The sequence below is a fragment of the Strongylocentrotus purpuratus genome, unplaced genomic scaffold, assembly GCF_000002235.5.
Source record: "Strongylocentrotus purpuratus isolate Spur 01 unplaced genomic scaffold, Spur_5.0 spur5_scaffold_16, whole genome shotgun sequence".
Lineage (NCBI taxonomy): Eukaryota > Metazoa > Echinodermata > Echinoidea > Camarodonta > Strongylocentrotidae > Strongylocentrotus > Strongylocentrotus purpuratus.
The window spans coordinates 21,121,631-21,139,970 of record NW_022145601.1 but is presented as its reverse complement, the minus strand read 5'-3'; the positions used below and the strand labels follow the sequence as shown (position 1 = coordinate 21,139,970).

The following is an 18,340-nucleotide window of genomic DNA, read 5'->3' as shown; positions in this document are numbered from 1 at the left end:
TCGGGTAAATTTGACATTTCCAAGCAGTCCAAACCATTTTTTTTTTTTTACTAGTTTGGAACTTCTTCTAACTAGCTTATAACCCAACTGGTTCAAAGACAGTTCAACTCGTCTTTATCTCATTATTAGTGCGTTCGAACGCGCTCATATCGTGCTGTGCAATCCCGTCCTGGTTCAAGTGCTATAAACACCCAGCGCGTTCTTCCTAATTGCTGCTCGACCACACCACGTTTTAACACGTTCCTAGTAGGATCGAAGTACGGCAATTCCGTTCGTAGTACGTCCATCTCGTTTTAAGTACGTTGTCACTCCGTCTAATTGCAGGACGTGAAAAGGGACTCGTTCCTTATGTAAAAAGGTGCACTCATCAGAGATGAAATATGACACTTGTGAAAAAGGAAAGGAACACTTTATATCTGAAGTAAAGGGACATTTTTCAGAAATATTAAAGGGGCACTTTTGGGGTACTCGAAAACGAATTGAGTGGGGGGGGGGGGGGTGCTGTGCCCCACCTGGGAGCGAACCCTATGTGGACGTCGTTCTATATATAGTTTAGATATATATATATATATATATATATATATATATATATATTGTTTTTGTTTTTAAAAGGTATACCCAAACTGAGCACCGGGGAGGGGGTGGGGGATAAAAAAAAAAACCCACTCCTGTCAACATCGCCTCGTACTAATAAGTTTGGGCATATGCACTGAATGTGGGTCAGGTCATATTCATGTTGTTATATTATTAAAACAGTTAATTCTGCTTTATAATTCAGTTATTCACTCCTAAAAGCCAATGTATATAAGCTTTCAAGACATAGTTTCAATCGACATAAAACCCACAAATTAACAGTGTACTAACATCTTGTCTCATCATCTATGATATCTCTTTTCAACTTTCCATTGCATCATTGAATGCATACTATAAGTCTAGTTCTGGACCCTATATTGATTTTTGTTATTCGCCGACTATAAACGTTAAGCCGAGTGATGGCGCGATCCTTAGTGATTGCGCGATCCCCACAAACCGCCGGTAATAGACTAGTACTTTGGCTGGGAGGCGCGGCCAATTTAATTGCTCTCCCTGAAAAATATCAGGGAAAGTCGTCAGCGTTGAGCAATTAGGGACTTTTAGATTTGCACGAAGGGGTGCAATGTGGATTGCTACGATCGACGTTCTTTTAGTGCACTGCCTTGAAAGGACGTCTAACGTATCAGTCCACGCAAATCTAAAAGTCCCTATTTTACTGGACCCTATTACCGGCGGTTTGTGGGGATCGCGCGATCACGCCTACGGAGGACATACTGGCCCGAATTCACAAAGGAGGTTTGTCGACAAATGAAACCTCGGTTTGTCGACAAACCTCCTTTTGTTATTTACAAACCAGGTTTGTAAAAAACGCGTAAAAACGCGTCATATGACGTACATAAACCTCGGTTTGTCGACAAACCTCCTTTGTGAATTCGGGCCACTGTGTATGATCGATTCTCTTTGGCAATGGCAATCACTAAGGATCGCGCCACCACTCGGCTTAACGTTTATAGTCGGCGAATAACAAACATAAATAGGGATCCAGACTAGAACTAAACTAGGCCTAGCACTGGATGGGCGTTAATTGTCGGAACAATATCTTTACATTATGTCTGGAAATTATATCAGCCTAGTTTGCCAGCTCCTCCTCATGCTCTGTCTATTTAAATCTATTCACTGCACAGTCAAGCGAGAGCAAGTGTTACTTAACGTGTTCAATAAATACCTCAACAGAAATGAGCACTGGAAAAATTTCGGTCGTATCCGGAGCTTTCCTCCCCGGACCTACGGCAGCGAAGGTACTCGCTGGAGCGCTGATGGGGGAGACGTTTTCCGGGCAATTTGGAATGTGCCGAATGGGTGCGAAGAACGACATGGGATCGAGCTTCCATTGAGTGACTATGGCATAGAATTTAACAAGAATCATAGTTGGAGAACTGGTGATGTTATTAGCCTGTTCGGTGCTCGATTTATTGGTTATTACCCCTATGTGACTGAAGATGGAACATTTATAAATGGAGGAATTCCACAGGTATCCAATTAATGACCACTTTTTACATTTTAATATAAAGAAAATATATTCTAAGTTTGTGTAAGTAACATTCGAGTATTGTATAATAGTGGGGGCTGTTAGGGCTAAATAGGGGTTGTTTGGTGCAGATTCTTCTAAAAGCACCAAATTTGGCCCAGAGGTAGATTATTACATACTTTTACGATTTCTGCCGGACGCCAAGAAGGGCGCCCTCTGGGTATGCCATATTGGGCAAATCCAAAATGGCCGCCATCTGAGTTAAAGGTCAAGCGTAGTTCCAAATGGAAAAGCGCTTGTATGATAATAGTTTATATATTTATGGGGTGTGGGGGTTGGAGAATCTGATTATGATGTGCTTTCATCGATTTGAGGTCTCCTTAAGGCTGCCATAATGGTCATATTGGTCAAATCCAAAATGGCCGCCATCTACTTGTTACAAGTCAAGTGTAGTTACGAAAGGAAATGGGCTAGTATGATAAAAGTTTATATATTTATGGGGTTTTCGGGGTCAGAGAATCTGATTATGATGTTCTTTCATCGACTTGAAATCTCCTCGGGTCATACTGGTAATATTTGTCAAATCCAAAATAGCCGCCATCTGAGTTACAGGTCAATTGTAGTTACGAAAGGAAATGGGCTAATATGATAAAAGTGTATATTTATGGGGTTTCCGGGTTCAGAAAAACTGATCATTATATTCTTTCGTCGATTTGAGGTCTACTTGGGGCTGTCATGCTGGTCATATTGGTCAAATCCAAAATGGCTGCCACCTTTGAGTAAAAGGCCAAGTGAAGTTCCAAAAGGAAAAGGGCTAGTATGATAAAAAGTTTATATAGTAAGGGGGTTTTCCGGGTCAGAGAATCTGATTATGATGTGCTTGTATCGATTACAGGTCTCCTTGGGGCTGTCATGCTGGCCATATTGGCCAAATAAAAATGGCCGCCATCCGATTTAAAGGTCAAGCGTAGTTCCAAAAGAAAAAGACCCGTATGATAAAACTTGATAAATTCATTGGGTTTCCGGGGTCGGATAATCTGATTGTGATGTTCTTTTATCAATTTTATGTCACCATCCTGTCCTAAGGCTACAATGAAGTCCATTTCCTGGTTGAAGAAGTTTAGGGAAGATGCGCCAAATTCACACTTGAGTGGGTATAAATCTTGGCCTGCGCCCATTATGTTTCATTAACTTTCCTCTGTGAATGCATAATAAATTCGTTTTCGAGGGTTGGCAAGGAAAATAGATAAACAGTAGAAGAAAACCATGACTAAAGAAATAAACAGCTTGTTCGATTTGTTTTGAAGCATTATATTCAAAGACCCGGACAGCTTTATCTTTATTATCCATATAAATAACGTCTATATATAATCACTCTCAGATGGAAGATAATACCAATACGAAATGCATTAAGCAACGTCTAGACATAAAGGTCGAATCTCAACTTTATTTTTCTTATTCTTCTTTTACATTTCGAAGCGTTGCATGGGATCTTAATTCTGTTTTTTCTACATACATTAATGCCCCCATTTAAGCATACTTTGAACCTGGTCACGCTTCGAAAAGTTCGTGGCCTAGCATTTTGCTTCTGTTGATGATCAAATAAAGAAAGCACCCTTTAAAGATCAGGGAGAGTGTGAAAAAAGCACACAGTAGGAGCAGTGCAATTTAAATATCAAGGGATGGATTAGAGTTTATTTCTAAAATGAAATGAAAGGGCTATTTAATTTTCAAGAGTCCTCTCACTTCATTTAAGAAATATCATCTCTTTATATAATTAGGGCGTGTTTATGCTCAACTTGTTCTGGCCAGAATCTAGCCTATCCGATATGCGTCGGGCTTTAAAAGTATACTAATCGCGTTATGGAGACTAACATCGGCGTGGGCGTCAGCCCGAGCGCCTATCATCACTGGTACATGCGAAAAGTTTTATTTTCTTTGATGTACCTTGTTTCATTCGTAGAAAATCTACGAATCCCCTGTAAAGCTCTTTCATGAATATTTATATAGCATGGACCAAAATAGGCCAATGAGCGATAAGGAAACTGGAGATGATATTTGATTGGTTGAATTAAAGTGATCGAGCACCAAATAAGGCTAGTCTTATGAATCATGCATGAGAATACGCTCGTCACACATAATGATACACATATATGAATAATGATGAGTTCACCAGTGATGATAGGCGCTCGGGCTGACGCCCGCGCCGATGTCAGTCTCCATAACGCGATCAGTATATTTGCCATAAAGCCCGACGCATATCAGATAGGCTAGCCAGAATCAGGCATCTGTTACGCGTTTAGTTTAAAACACGGTTGCGTCCTTTCTCACTTTTGTAGAATCACCGAAAAACGGCGATCACGATCGCCGATCGTAAACTCACAAAAAGGTGCGTTTACAATTTGTAAACGCGTTTAAATGGGGTCAACGCACTGACCTCTAGTGGGTCTACGTAGCATGCACAGTGCATGTTTGCGAATCCAGATGCAAGACCAATTAGGGCCACCCAGCAAGAATTGTCTGGAGGAGCCAGAGAAGTGAGCATAAACAGTACACCGTGGAACTGCGATTACGATGAGCGTTTACGATGGGCGTTTCATAACGCTCATTCTGCCTTCAAAATTTAGCTTAAACGCAGCCTAACAGACACTTTCTCTTGAAAGTCAAATGAACTCGAGAGCATCCTGGGGCTCCGCCCCGGAACCTCCGGTAGGGGCTCTTCTAGGCCCCTAAAGCTGTGTCATATTGTACGGATCCATTAGAAAGCAAAATAAGCCCAATAAATAATTTGTATATATATATATATATATTATATATATATATATATATATATATATATATATGTATACATACATAATAGATATAGATATATATAGTTCTCCTATTCAAACTTACTCTGTGAAATGCATAATAAATTATTTTTCGAGGGGTGGCAATGAAAATAGATAAACATTAGAAACAGACCATGAATAAAGAAATAAACAGCTGGTTCGATTTGTTTTAAGGCATTATCTTCAAAAACCCGGACAGCTTAAACGGTATTATCCTTAAAAAAAACGTCTATAATCACTCTGAGATGGAATACAATACCAATACGAATTCCATTATGCAACGTCTAGACATAAAGGTCGTATCTCAACTTTATTTTTCTTATTCTTCTTTTACATTTCGAAGCGTTGCATGGGATCTTAATCCTGTTTTTTCTACATACACTGTCGCTCATATAGTTGGAATATTTTTGTTTTACCCAAATTTATGGAATTATTTTAAAAATAATTAAAAAATAATAGATCTAGATAATAGTATACATTCTCAGATTTTATTGAATAATAATTGGACAATGTGTGTTATGCGTGACTGCTAAAGCATGACTTATATGCTACTATGCTTATCAACTAGGGGACCTACGCCCTTAAGTCATAAATGACAGTAATGAGGATTAATGCCCCACAAAAGGGCACTAATATAGCACATCGACACAGTTTTGGTCCTGGGGCCTCACAGTTTAATACGAGGCCATTGCTTTGTCACTGAACCATGACTGTACGCAGCGGGGGCTAGGGTAGGGGCAGTTTCCATAAATTAAAAAAAAACAACAGAAAATGCAATAGATTTTCAATTATTTATTGCATTTTACCCCGGTTCCCCAAATAAAAAATCCTCTGTGTGCCCATGCCTTGAGCCATAATGCTCATATACAAATACCCAGGGGCGGAGGGGGGAGGGGGGAAATCTTGAGAAAATATTTAGCGGAGAATCAGCCAGCCGGCGAATGGCGAATGAGCAGGGGGTGGGGAGGGGTGGATAAGAGTTTTTGGGGTCCAGTTTTTTGGGAATATTTTTGCGCTGACTCAGCCGGCCGGTGAATATTAAAGCGGGGGGGGGGGGGGGGATGCTGGAGAGGAGGACCACTAATTTCTTCTTCTTTTTTTTTTCGAGGGGGGGGGGGGGGGGGAGGTGAAGCGCCGTTTTAGCATGACTTTCACTTTCACCTATCCCATTTAACCCTACGTTTTTTTGTTGCTGCTTTATATGTAGTTGATAATGCATGATTAAAATAAATAGAGAGAGAGAGAGAGAGAGAACCACCATCATTATGCAATGGTTCAGGGTTTGTGTAATGTACATTTAAAACCATTTCTGAGCGTCTCAACCCTAAAAAAATAGCGAGACTATTTTTGAAGAAAAGCATTAAACTGAACTGAATAAAGAATAATAACTTTATATTGGCTCATACTAATACTGATACGGGCTAAAGACAATGTGGTATCGGCACAGTAACATCGGGTATTTGTATAGAGGTATTCCAAAATGAAATTCTGATAATCAACATTTTGTTCTGTTATCATAATGTATATACGCATAATACAACTGATCTTTATGATTTCTTAACGTGACACAGCTTCTTCCCCCCTGCAAATTAAAAATAAAACACGGTTATTCAATAAAAGGATCATGCAACAAAATGATCATTGTGATTCAAATTGATACAAGGATTTGTTTGAATAAGCAATGCTTTTCACCAGAATCTTCTTTGTAAAAACGACTTTTACAAATCTCAGCCATGCAATTCTGCCACTGTGCTGTAAGATCACTTTGAGATTAGGAGAAGTGTATTATGTAATGGGTATTTTAAATTGAATGGAACGTCTCAACTCAGTAAGCATGGCTGAGATTTGTAAAAGTGGTTTTTACAAAGAAGATTCTGGTGAATAGCAGTGCTTATTCAAACAAATATTCGCATCAATTTGAATCACAATCATTATTTGTCGCTTAATCCCTTTGAATGACCTTGTTTTCTTTCTCGTTTGCAAGGGGAGAAGAAGATATGTCACGTTAAAGACATCATAAAGATCAGTGTTGTATGCGTATATATACACAGGCCCTGCGGAACGTTAACTTTATAAAAAGTGGGGGGGGGGGGGGGGGGGCTAACGTATTTACGATCAGGTAGAGGGTAGTGAGCGTAAATTGGTGTGGGGGGGGGGGGGGTTCAGGGGACGGAGCCCCAGGAAGCCCAGGGGTTTTAGGTAACCATCCTCTATAGGACGACTACCCCCGGAAAACTATCCCCGGACAACTACCCCCTAGGACAACTTCCCCCTAGGACAACTACCCCCAGGACAAATACCCCCTAGGATATTTGTCCGGGGGTAGTTGCCCTAGAGGACGGTTATCATTTGGGGTGGTTGTCTGGGGGGTAGCTGTCCAGGTGGTAGTTGTCCAGGGGTAGTGTCCTCGAGCTGTAACAGAGCTGTAACAGAGCTGGAAATTGGTATTTCTCATACCTATAAAACTATAAAAAGGAGCGCTCATCAGAGATGTAAAGAGACACTTCTTTTCAGGGAAATTGCAATAATTACAAAGTAAAAGGGCACTTAATTGTCAAATTTAAAAAAGGGCATCTATTCGATGGCATAGGGAAACTTATGAGAGGGCACTTGTTAGAAAGAAAAAAGTGCACTCACCAGAAGTGAGAAGGGACTCGTTCCTTATGTAAAAAGGTGCACTAATCAGAGACATATATATATATATATATATATATATAAATATATATATATTTGTTTTTAAAAGGTAGGCCTATACCTAAACAGTACACCAGAGGTTTAGAAAAAAAGTGCTGACAAAATTAACTTGTACTACTAAGTTTGGGCAGATGTACTTAAAGATAAACTTGAGTTCTGGCAAAAAAAAAAAAAAAATGAATTCTCTCAAAATCAAACGAAACTTACACTGAATGTTCAAGATTACAAATAAATGTCATTTGCCAGACAATTTTGATAGAAAATGTATACATGATGAGTAATGCGCATAGAAAGCTATGGGAATCAAGGCAGTATCCCCGATATTTTTTGTGTAGTCCCATATACATCTTTATGTGTACAGTGCTTAATTGTTACTTTACCAAGACTGGGCCAAATTTATTATGATTTTGATGACTCCAGAACCTTGCATTACACACCATTACTTACATGCTACATGATCAACTTTTTCTGATCCATTCCACACCTTTTCTTTCACAATGCTTTGTCAATGGTAGAAAGCAGGAGTATGTAAAGCTTCAAAATTACAAGATGAACTTCGCAAACTACAGGAATGGTCTAATAGGAATGATATGAAACTAAATGCCTCTAAATGTTCAGTTATGCAGATCTCCTTTTGTAAGCAAACTGTACAACAGACGGCCTTGTTTATTAATGATACCCAACTATGTAATGTAGAATCTCCCAAAATATTGGGTTTGATCGTACAGAGTGACCTAAAATGGAATAAACACGTAACTGATCTCTTGAAGAGAAGTAACAAGAAGTTGTACATACTCAGGAGACTGAAATCATTCAAACTACCTATTGTAGATCTTATCACCATATTTAGAGGATATATCAGACCGATTGTAGAGTACTGTGCCCCTGTGTTCAACGGAGCTCTTACAAAACAGCACATCTATGCACTTGAATCAATTCAAAAGAGAGCATGTAGAATAATTCTGGGTAGTAGTTATACTTCATACAATGTTGCATTAGAAACATGTAACTTAGTGACTCTTGAGGAAAGAAGAAAACAATTATGTCTTACGTTTGCTCATAATCTGGAAGAAAATCCTTTTTCATTGAATTGGCTAGTTAAAAAACAGGAAAGTCGCTACTGCTTGGGGAGAACAACAAAGTACACCCAGTACTAGTGCAAAACTAACAGATTTAGAAAGAGTGCAATACCATACCTTATAGATCTTCTAAATAATGAATAATTGAAATGTATTTTTACACAATGTATATATATATATATATATTTTAACAATATTTGATAAATGTGTTTATCATTATCTAATGTTTTAATACATACCCAACTATGATTTAGTTTTAACGTAGGAAACCATGTTTTACAACCCACTCTGGAATATGTTTATCTTTTTACAGAGACATCAATTTATAATTATGTACTTACCGTTGATGAACAGGCAACATAGAGCAACATTTTGCTGACTTTTAATTTTCAATGAATATGAATTGTTAAAGATAATTACCGCCACCGGTATTTACCGCCCAACCCTGAATACTAGGCTAGAAAAATTGTTGAATATACTCTAATTTTTAGCCAATGTTATTTTTCATTCAATTATTGTGTAACTAATGTAAACATATGTATTGAAATTATGTAACTTAAGTAAACCTTGAAAAGAAAGGAAAAGGGCCGTTAGCAAGAGCTGTATTAATGCTGATGAGTCTTGCTACAACCTGGGCTTAACATGACCATGTTATTCCTAAGTATTAGCTGAGTATTATTACATCCCCCTCTGTCAAAAGAATTTTTGATCAATCATTGCATGATTGCAATAATATGCTTTTTCCTCTTTACAAAGATTTTGAGGAATATACATGTACAAGCCAATAACATTTGAGTTCAGCCAAGACCTACAGTTCATGTACATGTATAATGGATTTATTGACCTTATTTAATTCAGGTGAAATGAGTGGAAATGAAGTCTAATGAAATGACCCGTGTCCATGGACATGTCTGTCTGTATGTACACTCCTGGGTCGTATTAACTTCCGTTGAAATACATGTGTAACATTGTGTTGAGACGAGAGAGAGAGAGGAAGAGCTAAAAATACCAGTTTCCCTTTGGTATGCCCTTGTTTTGGAAAATGCAAGCCGTACTGACCTAAATTGTGAATAGGTTTCACTTGGTGTAATAAAAATATTATGTTGTCAATTGCTATAAAAGTATGATCTCTCTTTTCGCTTGTCCATTGCATCATTTCACATGCATAAGATGTGTAAGGTGAATTAAAGGTAATACAAAGTTTTGGGAAATTTTGAAAATTGGGTGGAAAGTAATTTTTGTGGATGTATTATATACAAGCACTAGAAAATTTAGCCCCTAAAACCCTTCTGCTTTCGAGAAAATTTGCTCCCGGTAAATTTTGATAAATTTCAAATAGTGCCTACGGCTGTACAATGGTAGCTGCGACCATGGAAATTTCATAGTTTATGTAATTTCCAAACGAGAATAAATAATCGGTCGATTTTAGTCAAGAAAAATTGTTTTAAAGCTTAATTAATATCTTGACCTTGAAAGGGAGCTATACAACATAAAGAGTTTATTACTTACAATTTCATAACTTTAGACTCGATTTCCAACTGCGACAACGATCACTGAATATTGTAGGATCGCATATGTTTCCAATATGTTCATTGGAACCAAATTCCTGACCCCATACCAAAACTGTGTTTTAGGTCTCGAACATCACATGAAAACTCACAGGTTAACTCACCTCAAATATTTAATAAATACAAGAACCTCAAAGAAAAATTGTTGATAAAGATATTAACAGTAAACTAATTAAGATTTTAAAAATAATTTCTTAAATGGCAGCTGCTCAGCTATGCGTGCCTGCGGAATTATGGATAAGGTATACAAGATATTAGTTATTCTTTAAAATAAAATATAGTTTAAGATGTCACAGGCTATGTTAGTGGGAATCTACCTAAATGTAATATGTTGGATATGCGCTGTATAATGCAGTTAATGAGAGGGGCTATAGCAGGCGCGTACGCAGGATTTTTTCAAGGGGGGGGGGGGGCGGGGGGGGGGTTTAACATTCATAAATCGGGCCGAAAATTTTGCAACGACTCAGCCAGCCGCTGAATAAGCGGGGGGGGGGGGGGGGAGGGGGGGGGGAGGGGGGGGGGGGGGGGGTAAGAGGACACTTCTTTTTTTTTTTGTCTCGAAATTTGAAAATTTGCCATTTGGCTCCGTTGGGGGGAAGGTCAGCTTTTTTAGGTCAACCATGGGAATATTTTCTTTTTTTTTTCTTTTTTTTTTAATGAAAAAAAAAAAAATCCAAAGGGGGGGGGGGGGGGGGTTTACACACAAAAAATTACCAAAGGGGGGGGGGGGGGTTTAACCCCCCAAACCCTCCCCCTGTGTACGCGCCTGGGCTATAGGCTGAATCATGGACCTACTATATGGCTGGATGCATTGGGTAATTAGTTCGAGGCTGGATTGTATCTGATAGCTTGGATGAGAAGATTGTCTCTAATAGATTTCTTTTCTTCCGAATATATTTGACATCAATATCAAAAGAATCATATGAAGTCATTCATTGTTCCATAAAATATTTTGATAATAGGCTGGTGCAATGCTGGAGTGAAAATACATAATGATAGTTCTCCGGAAAGGCGCATATAATACACGAACATGATCATTAAATAAAAAAATGTTATAAAGATGCTACATTACTACCGCGGTGACGTGGGACGTACCATGACGTCATAGATCATGTTTATTATGACCGCCCAGGCCAGCACTATACTTGGCCTAATAGCATCCGTTCATCATGGGCGTGTATTGATGTGATTGTGATTAAGAAGCAGCAACTATCTTTACATATCGAAAATGCCTGGAAATTATTTTAGTCTAGTATGCCAGCTCCTCCTCATTTTCTGTCTCTTCAAGTCTATTCACTGCACAGTCAAGCGAGAGCAAGTGTTACATAACGTGTTCAATAAATACCTCGACAGAAATGAGCTCCGGGAGAATTTCGGTCGTATCCGGAACTTTCCTCCCCGGACTTACGGCAGCGAAGGTACTCGCTGGAGCGCTGATGGGGTAGACGTTTTCCGAGCAATTTGGAATGTGCCGAATGGGTGCCAAGAACGACATGGGATAGAAATTCCATTGAATGACTATGGCATAGAATTCAACAAGAATCATAGTTGGTGGACAGGTGATGTTATTAGCCAGTTTGATGCGCAAATGATTGGTTATTACCCCCATGTGACTAAAGATGGAACATTTGTAAATGGAGGAATTCCACAGGTATCCAGTTTCAATTATAAACTTTTTAGTAGATTCTAACTAAGTAGGCCCTATGTGTTATTTACTTGATGTGGTAATCCCTGAAGCAGCTTTTCCAAGCTATACTGGGATGGGATGTGTTGTGACAGCAGGTGAAGGTGCAGACAACAAAAGGGTGTATACAGTAAAATAGTGACGTGCAAGTAAAAATAATCATGCTGCTATATGGTTTACAGCATTCTGGAACCTACAGGAGGTTCCAACCCTCTGATGACAGGGAGGGCGGTCATCTGGAAAGCAGCAACTGATGGGGCAGTAACTGCAGTGAATGCAGTTATTAAACATAAACATTAAAAAAAACATCTTTCACATTTGGCCAGGGGCACACATCTCCACATTTGTGGTTGTGCACAATGCTGTGACCTGTGTGTATTAAGCAGCTATAGGTTGAGTTTGAGGAGGATGGAAGGGGGGGGGGGGGGGTTGGGGTTGAGATGTGCCCCTTTTTGTATCTAGGTCCACCATGGACTTGTATATCCCCGGCAATTACCCCAAGCTCAACATTGCCATCCGCCTCTGAACAAAGGGGAAACCATAGTACCAATAGGAATTACAGTATGTGTTTTTTCCCCAGGAACATTTTGTGGTTATTGTCTGATAAGAAGTTATCAATGAGGATGGATTGATCCTACAGGTTCATATTGAATAGAAAATCACAATGGGTTTATTGCACAGAAAAAGTATCTGCTGTAATAATGTATATGATAGGTTGGTTGATCTGTATTGAAACTCACATGTAGTTGATATAAAAAATCCCTACTTTATAGTATTTACATTTTAATCTCACATTTCATATATGTTTGAAATCTGGCAAAAAAAATTAGGTGACTATAAAACTTGTCCAGACCTTATTTTCCCCCTTTTGCTTGAAATTTGACCCTATTTAATACCCTCGTATCATTTTGTATCATTGCAGCTTGGAAACATTACAGCCCATCTGCAGAAAGTAGCCGATGACATTCTAACGGCGATTTCTGATCCTGACTATGCGGGCCTAGCGATGATCGACTGGGAAGCATGGTACCCTCAATGGAATTCCATCGAACAACGCTACAGGACTTACTCCACAGACCATGTTAGCCGTCAGCACCCAGAATGGGACAAGGATACCGTCAATACCGTTGCAGCGCTGGAATGGACAGAGGGTGCCAAGCTTTTCATGGAAAGCACTCTCCAACTGGCCAAGCTCCTCAGGCCCAAGGCGCTCTGGGGATACTACCACTATCCATACTGTACGGTGCTTGCTAACAGCACTCAATGTCACCCCCTTCAGCCGAAACTCAACGACGAGATCTTGTGGCTGTTCAACGAATCAACAATCATGTATCCGAGTATCTACTTGATACCTGAACACGTGGCCGACTTTGAATCATCTGTTAAAGGTAGACTGGCAGAAGCATTCAGAATTAGAGAGAAATCCAGTGATCCGAAAGGGGCCGTAATGAGCTACACAAGGTTCAACTACACTAGCACCCATTATTATTTCACTTTGGTAAGAGTTTTCATTTATTTTAGTGAGAGTATTACAGTTGTCATCATTATGTCAGCATTATTGTTTCAAGGGGGGGGGGGGGTGATGCTGTAACCCTCTATTTGCTTAGGACTGCAATAGCAACTCAGTTTGTTCATTTATTTATTCATAGTATTTTATGATAAGCAGCCAATGGCTAAAATTTACAAGCAAGTTTTAAAAAATATATCATAAATGGTAAAAAAATACAAATGCCAAATGATACTCAGGGTACATACCTGTATGTAGTCTACTGTGGTTCAATAATTTAAGAAAAAAAGTCATAATTCATGTAATTGCTCTTTTGATTGATAAACTATGTCCATAGTTCCCACCTCTCTATCCATCCACTTCTTCCCTCTCTCTTTCCTCTTCTCTCTCTCTCTCTCTCTCTAGCCTGTGCCGGGTAGTTGGCAGATATATCAATACTTTGGTTATAGATATTTGGTTTCTTATTTGGTTTTAGATATTCGGTTAGAGCCCTTGCAACTTCAACTGGGTTTTAGGTGAAGTAATAGGTTTAGGATTAAGGGTAGGCACCAGGTATAATGTTGGGACCAGGGTCAAAGCTAAGTGGTTATGTGGTTACTGAGGGAAATTGCGTAGAGCAATTTTCAGAGGAGCAAGTGTGGAAAACTCCACCACAACACATCCACCTAAGTAATAAAGAAGAAACTTTCAAATAGAAACTAAAAAAACAACTCTTCCCATCGTAATTGAGTCAGGCAGGTGTTAAATGTTAAATATTTTATGAACACCTTTCTGGCTCCCAACAGGACAGGTAATACACATTCATGTCTGATGCCATTGTTATCTTTTATAGAAAAATTGAAGTTGTTTAGATATTATGAACAAATTATAAATGCACAGTTGCTTACAAAAAATCATTCATTGGCTAACTTATGTAGTGCTAAACAAACTTTAAAAAGGTAAATCTACCATGATGTTGTTTACTGGTAATCCGATACTCTCAAAGTTTCACTGATTTTTGTTTTCCTTTTTTGTAAAATAAACTTTCTCTTTCATTTTTTTCTTTCAATTTTTAGGAAGATTTGAATCACACTATCCTGACCTCTGCTGAGTTTGGAACCCACGGTATAGTGTTCTGGGGAGATAACTATGATGATGGCACGCTGCAGACCTGCCAAGAGTTGAGAGACTACATCATCAATGCCCTCGGACCTGTGGTGGTCATGGCTAGAGAGGGCGCCGGATCGTGCAGCAACAGAGTGTGCTCAGGGCAAGGTAGATGCGTCGGTGAGATATTAACCTGTGGCAAAGGCGACCATCGGCAAAAGAGGAAGACAATAGAGGTGAAAGATGGTGTTTGTACCTGTCGATGTTTTGTTGGATGGGAAGGGTATGATTGTAGTACTAGTGTCAAGTATTAAGTGAGTTCAGTACTTACATTAACGACTTGTTCAGATATGAAACGTTTTTTATATTTTTTATCAGTGGTGATGTAAGCGTAACGAGGTTCACAATACTGTATCTTGTAATACAGAGCTCAGTGAATAGCTGAATGATATATTTTAAAAAGATAATGCTGTGAATATACATGTATTTGTTTCCACTTATTGCCATTTGAAAGGTATTCTTTATGACTACCGTTAGTCAAGGATTTTGAAGATGATTGACTCAAAGCATTATTTTTTTCTTCAAAAACTGATTCAGTTATTAGATGGGTCTAGGTTTAAACAACCTTTGTGCAATTAGGTATTTCAAAATCTTAACTCTCAGAAAAACTTGTGTGTGATCACTCAATAATGTAGTCCAGATTTTGTCTGTTTTTGTATATTTTTCTAAATTCTTCAATCATGTATGTCCTCCTCCCTTTTAGCATTGAGGGTGTGTTATTTTCTCAGCTGATTTAGCGCCCGCTACAGAAACAGTCCAGGCAGTGCCAGTGGACGATCAATAATGATGTGCTGGTGAGGGTAATATTTGTTTGTGTGTTTTGTTGTTGTCTCCTGTGGTCTCTTTGTGACCACAATGTGTTGCACTGTGCCACATGGTCATGGTAGACAAAAATATGTTATTACCAAAGAAGCATTTTGTCCACATATCTCTGTCCCAATGGGCAATTTTTACTTTTATATTTTTATAACAAAATTAAATTACATTTTCATTTACATTTTTATACAACCAATATCAAAACAATATAATCAACCAAATGTGAAAATATGCTTGAATTTGAACTTCATCTAAACAACTTACTAAAAGTTTAGAAAAATCTAAGTTGTGGAAAATACATATTTTTCTTCTAAATGTGAATTTAACTAATACATTTGAAAAGTTTTAGTGCTTAAATTTATGTTTTGTACTTGGAGAACATAATGTCAACATTTTCAGAATAATTCCATGACTAAAATACGCATCCAAGTACCTGACTGCAATATGCCCTAAATTATTTTATTAACGTTACTAAACATGGTAGATGTCCAAATTGCGAACAGGATGTGGGTGGATTTTTTTCTTACAGCTTAGAGCCCAAAATCAGTACATGTCCATGTTGGTCTTGATTGTCGCTGTCTCTGCCCTTATTTCTCCTCTGACCATGTCAACGCTTGCTGCTAACTAGCCAGGCTTTCACTGCTTGCTTTGCCTCAAAGGTCCACACAGGAGCACCTTCCTGTTGAAAGAAGGTCGTCGATGTTACTTGTGAAGAGTGATTTTCGCCAGTCAGTGAGCACGCGCTTCATGGCTGAAAACGCTCTTTCCAATTCCGCATTAGAGATGGGACAGTCGAGGACAATGGCCACTACATGTAGGATGTTGGCATATCTCGTCTGCAACTGCTTTTTGGTAAGCATGTGTTTCCAGAAGTGATTGTAGCTCAGTTGGAGATGCTGATGCTGAGACACAAACAACTTTGTGGCTTGCCACTCCCGCTTTGTCTTTTCCAAGTCGCACCCTAGGGACAGCAAGACAGCCTTGAAGTGGTCAAGAAGGAAATTCACCTTCTCGTTGCCGTATTCTTGTATCTTATCAGCCGGCCAGGATGATCGGTCAAACACTGTGGCATTGGCAAAGATTGGGTTTCCTTCAAAATCTTAAAAGCGCTCCTGTATACACTCCTGGATTTGGGCCATTGTAGTCGGTCGCATGGTTGACAAAATCTCTTTTGCTGTGGCCAAATTTGTCATCTCAATATCATAGAGAACAGCTCTTCCTTCTTCATCTTCTTGCAGCTGCTTCCTTATCGCTTCTACATTGATACCCGGATAGGCTTCCGGCTCCTCCTTCAGGTTCCTCAGTCTTGTCATGGCTACACTCAATCTCTCAACAGTTTCTTGCATGGATATGTCACTTCTGTGAAAAGAAACTGGGAAACGGACGAAGACATCTTAGAAAGTGTTATCAAATTTGGTTGCAATCTAAAATTGGATTGTTTTATGTATTGTAAATTGCAATTCAGATTTCAGACTCAGTTTAATGTATTTTTGTACCTCTGGAAAGTCTCAGAAATGGCTGTTCACTCAGTCAGCACATCAAGGTAGAAATTGCAGAAAAGGAGAAACTTGGTCGTCAGCATCTTCTTCATGTTTTCATTCATCTGCTGCTTTGTCACTCCCTTGACATCATTCCTATGAGGGCTGCACACATCCTCGAGATGCTCTAGAAAAATTGGAAAGTTGTGGGAAAAGGCAACAAGGGCTTTCTTGTGATGGGCTACTCACCTGGTGCCATCAACCCGCTGGAATGAAACAGTATGTTGATTTCTGTTTTTTTGCCACTCTCCTCGGTTCACGTAAGTGCTTGGGAGAAATGCTAAAGAATGCATAATCTGTCTTGACGATTGGATCAATCTGTTTGAAAGAAGCAAATATACAATAAAAATATTTCATATCAACAAATCATTGTCTTTAGTTTTGCTTTTGATTTGTAAAGTAATCTAATGTGTCGTAGCCTTGGGCATAGCAGGCACTTAAGCTGAAGGCCGAGATGAAGGAAGTGTTGGGGTTCAGTGTCTGAAAAGCTTTGTGAAGGCTGCTGCAGTATCCATCAAAGATGTAGTGGCGAGTGCCTGGGTTCTACTGCGGACTGGGGTAGAGTAGGTGGTAGGTTGCAGCTGAAACTCTGTCCACGGGTACTGTCCTTGTTATTGCAGGACATCAGCAGATGGGTTGGATGGAGCCAGGCTACGTGCCATGATATACACACTGTAGTTCACAGTCAGCTGGGGCTGCTGGGTCTGCCTCAACACTGTGGTGGATGTCGTCGGCCTAGGACTTTGAGCTGCGGCGAGCTGTGGTGGTGCTTGTAACAGGGTGTACTGCTGACTGGCTGGCTTGCTGCATAAATCTGAACGGAGGCTGTGGTGGCCGCAAAAAGGTGACTTGCGGTGGTTGCTGTGCTTGACGACGTTTCAGGTTGGACTGTTTCACATACTCCATCACCTTAAAGGTGGCTTAATGGGATAAATCCTTCAGACAGAAAGGGGTCGTCTTTGCCATGAGCATGCTGAGGAAGTCGCAGGTCTTCTCTATATCACCCTTCGGCTCTGCCAGCTGCTGCGAGACTTTGGCACGGACACTCAGGGCTCTGCTCTTAAGGTCCTGCCACTTTTTTTTGTATTGTCTCTCCATTCCCTCTCCATCTTCCCTCCACTGCTCCTCAGGCTGTCACCCAACTTCTCCCATGCCTTCTGTTTCCTTACCTCCACCTGAGAATCATTTTTTGTCTTGAATTACTTAAATATCCATTCCATGACATTTGATCTGCTGACAACTGCTCCAATGGAAAATCTACACATTAAGCCAAACACCTTCACTAACCCTAGTCATTATCCTAACATTATTATGAACCAAGAACCCTTTCAAATCCAAATCCCTTAATTTTTGGAGAAACTAAGACAGGAGCAATTGTTGCAGGAGTGAATGTTTGGTTACCTGAATATCGATGA

General features: G+C 39.5%; 1 protein-coding gene across 2 annotated transcripts; it reads left to right on the top strand.

Annotated features, from left to right (window-relative positions):
- Positions 1 to 1,576: 1,576 nt before the first annotated feature.
- LOC575967 (hyaluronidase) lies at positions 1,577 to 15,603 on the top strand. Of its 2 annotated transcripts, none has more exons than XM_011665073.2 (3): positions 1,577 to 2,065; positions 12,841 to 13,416; positions 14,481 to 15,603. In XM_011665073.2, the coding sequence occupies exons 1-3, from the start codon at positions 1,643 to 1,645 to the stop codon at positions 14,823 to 14,825; spliced, it is 1,344 nt and encodes a 447-aa protein (XP_011663375.2). In that variant the 5' UTR covers positions 1,577 to 1,642; the 3' UTR covers positions 14,826 to 15,603. The 2 variants fall into 2 exon arrangements, with proteins under 2 accessions (XP_011663375.2, XP_781417.5); XM_776324.5 differs by lacking the exon at positions 1,577 to 2,065 and adding an exon at positions 11,373 to 11,885.
- Positions 15,604 to 18,340: the final 2,737 nt, after the last annotated feature.